Source organism: Chelon labrosus, assembly GCF_963514085.1.
Source record: "Chelon labrosus genome assembly, chromosome: 19".
Lineage (NCBI taxonomy): Eukaryota > Metazoa > Chordata > Actinopteri > Mugiliformes > Mugilidae > Chelon > Chelon labrosus.
In genome coordinates this window covers 17,762,511-17,768,794 of record NC_140352.1, presented here as the reverse complement: position 1 = coordinate 17,768,794, position 6,284 = coordinate 17,762,511, and the positions used below count along the sequence as shown (strand labels likewise).

Here is a 6,284-nt window from a genome sequence, read left to right as displayed (position 1 = left end):
GACTTTACACTAATATTGTTGCATTACTTTTTTGTATTATTTTATTTTTGCTTTGTAGAAATCACTTTTAACTATGACATTAAAACGTTGTGTTTTATAAAAGAAAAAAAGGCAAACTATATTGACCATGATTCCATTTATACAAGCTATAAAGGGTGAGTAATTCATATTTTTACATGCAGTGTATACTATTCAACTGCACATAGAAAATAAATAAATAAATACAAATTCAGTACCAAGACAAACAAAATATTTTTTTCTGGCGTGGCTGCAATGCGCTGCCTTAAAGTTGTGCCAAAGTTCAGGTGAGAACAAAGTAGAAGAAGCAGCGTTTCGCAGTCTCAGGGGAGGGGCCGCTCCGCTCCGCTCTCCTCTGACGCAGGCGCTGACACCAACATGGAGCCAGCGAGGCCGCCACTGCGCATGTCCGCGTCTGCACGGACGGAGAAAGAGCTACAGAGAGCCACAACAGGAAAAAAGTGGCAAAGACAAAGGACTACAACGCTGTTAGAGGAAAGAGGACAGAGCAGACTCAGTTTTTAGACCGGTTTGTGGTAGTCCAGCTGTGACACCACCGACAGGAACGGACGGGTGAGTGGTCGGTGAGAGAAAATGAAGTTATAAAGGCGTAAAAAGGAGGCGTTGTGGTTGTGTTTGCTGTAGAGACGGGAGTCACGTAGAGCAGCCACAAGACCAGATATCTGTTACTAACATGGATTAATTACATCTGGATATGTATGATTTCGGACTTGAACAGCGTTTTTTTTTTTCTTCTTATTTGAGTGTTGGACCTCTAACGTGTGTTTTGTGTGTGTGGCTGTTGTCATGTTTAGCTAGCTTACTGAACAGCTTGCTTCCTCTATCCAGTCTGGAAATGTTTACCTTCTTCTTTTAGGTCCTGCTGACCAAGAGGAGAGCAGAGCTTAATATGAAAGTGATCCCAGCTATCAAACATTTTCAGCGTTGCTAGTAAATGCCGTTTAAGAAGTTTCAAGATGCCATTAAGGGTTTCTGCCAAGCTCTGATGGGAATTTGTAAACATTTTTGTTATTTTAAGTGGAGAAATACAGACTCTCTTTTTCTGTCTTTCGTGTGCTTACCAGGCATCCTTCTCTGACCAAACACTTGTTACGTCTGTTCCCTGTGGAAGGGCAGCTTCACGGTCAGCATTCTGGTGATGGAAAGAACTGTCAACGCACACAAGCACGCAGAGGATGGAGGACGTGGAAGCACACAGAGAGTAGTGGCAGCTTGATTGACGACACCGCTGTGGCATTGTTGGAGGAGCAATCTTTCATTTGTGAGCATCTGGAGTATCTTTGTTTGCTATTTTTGCATCTCGAGTTCCACTTTCCAGCCCCTCCTTCTTGGTGACCTTTCTTCACATCTGTCTTTTAGAGAGAGCAGGTGTTGCTGCATTGAACAGCCACAGGTCTCATTTACCTTGCACCCCCCCCCACCTCCCTCCAGGCCGTGCACGACGACACACGAGCTCCTCTCCTCCAAGAGGCTGAGAGGTCACCATGGCAATGGTTGTCATGATGTCGATGTAGCGACCTGGAAGTAGTAGTTGTGGAGGTAGAGGTGGAGCTGGAGGAGGTGGCGGCGGTGGAGGTGAGCGTTCAGCGATGGGAAGTGCTCCGTATCCAGCTGGGGAGTGGAAGGGGAAGGGGCGAGGCGGCCTGCAGGAGCTGGGCTGCATGCCCTGGAAGGTCAGCAAGCAGAAAGGTGGAGGAGGAGGAGGGGAAGTGGTGGGCGCAGAGGAGAGGAGGTGCAGGGATCTCAGGGACGCTCAGCAGCAGCAGCAGCAGGATCTCTCGTCTTCCTCTTCCTCCCTCACCGTGCCAGCTCCTACCCAACCTTCTCTGACGGCGCCGGAAATTTATCACGAGAAGCAGCGGAGGGAGCTGTGCGCCTTGCACGCGCTCAACAATGTCTTCCAGGATGGGACAGCGTTCAGCCGGGACACCCTGCAGGAGATATACCAGAGGTGAGACATCAAAAAATATACCTGTACTATATACAGTCAATCAGCCACAACATTAAAACCACTGACAGGAGAAGTTAATAACATTGACCATCTTGTGACAATACAATGTTCTGCTGGGAAACTATTGGACCTGGCATTCATGTGGATGTTATTAAGACATGTAGCACCCACCTAGACCAGACCAGACACCCCCACCCCATAGCAATGACACTCCTTGATGGCAGCAGCCATCCCCAGCAGGATGCAGCCTGACATACAAACACACAAAAAAAAAAGGCCCCTCCCCTCAACCCACAGGACCCAAAGGCCCCCACTAATAACATCCTGTTGCCAGACACCACAGGACACCCTCAGAAGGCCCATGTCCACTCTCTGATGACTCATAACTGTTTTGGAGGCACAAGGGAGACCTACACAATATTAGGAAGGTGGTCATAATGTTATGCCTGATCGCTGTATATAACGTGTATACATGAAATGTTGTAGACAGTCTGTGGATGATCCCTCTTGTCAACTTGTTGCAGGCTGTCTCCCAGTACTATGGTAACACCTCACAAGAAGAGCATGCTGGGAAATGGGAACTACGATGTAAATGTCATTATGGCAGCCCTGCAGACCCGAGGGTTTGAGGCAGTTTGGTGGGATAAAAGAAGGTATGAAGGTTATTTTGTTGTTCTTTTTTTTGGGGCAGTGATTAGTGAAGAGAGATGGAAAGTAATGGGTGCAAAAAAGAGGGTATGACGTGCCGACACAGGCTGGAATCAGCCCTGTACCTTAATTAATCTCATGATTGTTTTGCACTGTTGTCCTAGTTGTTTCACAAAATCGTCAATATGGACGTCAGACAGAGGAAGGAATTTCTCTTTGCGCCACATCTTTTGTTGTTTGTTTCTTGTTGCTATTTTATATTGTGCAACAACACATAGGGACAGGAAGTTTATCAAGCAACTCTGCAGAGAGCCCACTTAAATTCTATAGTCTACGCGTTGGGTAAATCCTGTAAGAGACTCCCTGTGTCTTCTGCTGCGAATCAACCACCTAATCAGGAGGGTCTTGAACAATCTCTTTGACCGGTCAGCAGTCCCATCAGCTGACAGAGTCTGCCAGACACTTTTATCAGCTTTCCTGCTTCCCTCATTATGAGTCCGACATAACTGTTGACAACAGCAGCAGCCACAGACGTGCTTTATCAATAAAACGGATTCCTGTTTTCCAGTTTTGAGCAATAACAGGAACAAAATCACAGTTACTTTTAATCTGGGCAAAAACAGCAACACAGCTCTGTTGCTGATTGATGCAGCACAATGGAGAACTAACCTGTTGCATGTGATTAAGAAAAACGAAACACTTTACATTTAGTTATCTTTCTTAGTAATACCTGAGGTTGAGAAAACAGTGACATCCAAAAAAATAAAAATCATTTAAACCTATTTTGCAGTTTGAATTTACAGCTGCAGCTCTCCAAAATACGATTCAATTAGAATTTGTAAAATTAAATGTTCACAAAAGAAAAAAGACAAATAAATTACACAACAACAACGTACAGCATGATGATACAATAGCCGGCTGGAGATAATGCTGAACCATTTTATAATCAATGTTTGAGGATTTTTGCAGCCGAAAACAAAGGGTTTAGATAAATGCGTCACTGTTTCCTGCAGGGATGTAGGACGCATCGAGCTGTCCAACGTGGAGGGCTTCATTCTGAACGTACCGTCCAATCTGCGCTGGGGGCCTCTACGGTTGCCGCTCAAACGCCAGCACTGGATAGGTGTCAGAGAGGTGGGAGGAGTCTACTACAACTTGGACTCCAAGCTACGCAACCCTCAACCTATTGGCAATCCAGATGAGCTCAGGTGAGAGTGACGGAGAGTGTGTGCTCAACATGACAGCTGACAACTCTGTAGATTTATGAACTACAGCTGACTTGGTTACATATTTGGTGTTCAGTCTGTTACAAAACTCTCCGACGCCCAACACCTGTTAAAACCACCTTCTGCTTTCTCATAGTAAACATGTTGAATTCTTTCATTACCTGAAGGCCTTTACTTTGAAGCAGCTGCAGAACAGGTTGAACTCGATTCAGAATCCCTGGAAATGGCCGATTGATAAAGCAACCAGATAACGTTGTAGCTCCTGTCTGCTGAATAAAAGTCAAAACAGGAATGTCCCACAGAAACAAAACATTAGACAGAACTGTCTTAAGTGTCATTTGCATATGAGCAGAGTCATATTTTGCATGCGTTGCGTTGCGTGCATTGCACGTAGCTTGTGGAAATGCATGTGAAGAATGACCAAGACAGCGGTTTATAGTAGATGGTAGATGATTTTATGATGGTTTTATTGATGATTGTTAATGATGATCATTTAATAGCTGTGGTTATTGCACTGAAAATATTTATTACTGCACTACCTAATATTTTTATGTCAACAATCAAAACAATGTATCAAAATCAGGGATTTGATTTTGCTACCTGCAGAAAGTTATCACCAGAATCTGCACATTGTCTTAACTCTATACAGAACATACAGAAACACGACTCTGCTGCCCCCCAGTGGCTAAAAATCAATTATGCAGCTTTAAAGTGGTCAACACATTTTGAATCGAGTTGCTTCTCTATGAATCTTTTTTTTGTTTCGTTTTTTTTGTTTTTGAACGTAACTGCAACTCTCTCTTTATTTTCAACCACAAACTCAGGAAGTTCCTCCGCCAGCAGCTGCGAGGGAAGAACTGTGAACTCCTCCTAGTCGTCTCAGAAGAAGTAGAGGCACACCAAACGTGGAGGTCTGAAGGGTGAATGTTTAACCAGCCAATCAAAGCTCCACCTGGGCAAACTGGGCCAATCAAAGAATGACCTGGAGAGGAAGTAGCATTGTGTACACTCAGTCACATCGATGCACACTTGCAGATGTATTTTTCCCCCACTTTTTTGGGTTTTGTTTACACGGCCATTGCTGGACACTCATCTGATGAGACACAAAGCAATGAAGGAAACACTTTACAGGGAGAATCAAAGAATCACAGCAGTTTCTCACAACACAGTTAAGACTTATAAGATGTTACCCTATTTCTGCTATTATTGTGTTTTTATACATATTGATACATATTTTTGTGTCAGATTTGTTTTTTGTTTTTTTCCCTTTTTACTTCTCATGTTTCCCAAAGTCATGGGAGTTCAGGCTTTATGGAATATGCTGTATTTATCCGCCAGTCTCTTTCAGTGATCCTCCCTGTTCGCCGATGTGTCTTTGTGTTTCCGTCCCCCCCCCCCCCCCCCCCCCGTGCCGTCAGTTTCTCTCTGTCTATGTCCTCCGTCCTTCACTTTCACCAAAGCGTGCCCTTCCTTGCCTCAGTGTGACTCCATCGCACTGCTCCTCTCTGTCCTTTTTTATCATATCTCACGCCAAAAACAGTGATTTGTCATGCTGCCAAATTTGTATTTCAACAATTCACTTTCGGCACAGACTGAGCCTTTACACTAGAGTCTGTGCCGACACAACACTTTTCTATGGCAACAAAGCAATGCAACACCCAGGCCAAGCACTCCCTCTAGTGGATATTTTCCTCAGTTTCTTTCCAAGGAAGAAGTTACAACATTATTCATCCGGTTTTGTTTAATCGTTCATATTGAAATGGTTATTATAAAGTTATTACGTCTGCTTGTCATTGAGGAAGTATAGCAATACTAACAATTATTGTCTGCGTCAAGATTTAATCAATCAATCAATTATTGATCAGAGTTGATGCAGCAAATCTTTCACAATATACAAAATTAGAAAAGTAAGTAAATTCCTAAAGCATTAACAAACTTTTTTCCTGTGTAACAGATAGATAAGGAAAAAGTAACTGAAAAAAAAAAAACAGCTTAACGTCATCTTTCTCTTTTGTTTTGGAGCTTTTGACCGTAACACTGTCTCCTGACTTAAGCGACTACTGGTGTTCAAGCACTTAACTGATGTGAAAGTTTCAGATGATCATTCAAAATACATGTGATTAATATTTAAATGCAATTTGTCAGATTTCTGAACAAAAATACATATCAATGTAGACTGATCAAAACAACCGATCAAGCCAGAGGTAGACCAGCAGGGCATACTGTTTATGTCTGTGGAGGCTTAGATTGATATAATGACTTCTGATCCTCTTTAGAAAAACTGACATCAATGGAAAAGCAGTGGTGATATTGTAACAGAGTACACTTAAGCAGATTGCTTTGGGTTGCTAAAATGTATTTTGCCAGTAACCCTGTCCACATCAGTTCATGGCTTGCCTTTAGTGCCCGATCTTCCCATG

General features: G+C 43.3%; 1 protein-coding gene across 1 annotated transcript; it reads left to right on the top strand.

The window, feature by feature from the left end:
* Positions 1–333: 333 nt before the first annotated feature.
* josd1 (Josephin domain containing 1) lies at positions 334–5,097 on the top strand. The gene is made up of 6 exons (XM_084567479.1): positions 334–591; positions 1,104–1,300; positions 1,399–1,990; positions 2,515–2,643; positions 3,652–3,846; positions 4,689–5,097. The coding sequence occupies exons 3-6, from the start codon at positions 1,629–1,631 to the stop codon at positions 4,786–4,788; spliced, it is 786 nt and encodes a 261-aa protein (XP_084423605.1). The 5' UTR covers positions 334–591; positions 1,104–1,300; positions 1,399–1,628; the 3' UTR covers positions 4,789–5,097.
* The last annotated feature ends 1,187 nt before the right edge of the window (positions 5,098–6,284 follow it).

Bases quoted from the DNA above. Each gene is read 5' to 3' on its own strand.
- josd1 (XM_084567479.1), top strand. From the start codon at position 1,629: ATGGGAAGTGCTCCGTATCCAGCTGGGGAGTGGAAGGGGAAGGGGCGA. The intron at 1,991-2,514 runs GTGAGACATCAA...AACTTGTTGCAG, and splicing joins CTGCAGGAGATATACCAGAG to GCTGTCTCCCAGTACTATGG. The intron at 3,847-4,688 runs GTGAGAGTGACG...CCACAAACTCAG, and splicing joins GGCAATCCAGATGAGCTCAG to GAAGTTCCTCCGCCAGCAGC.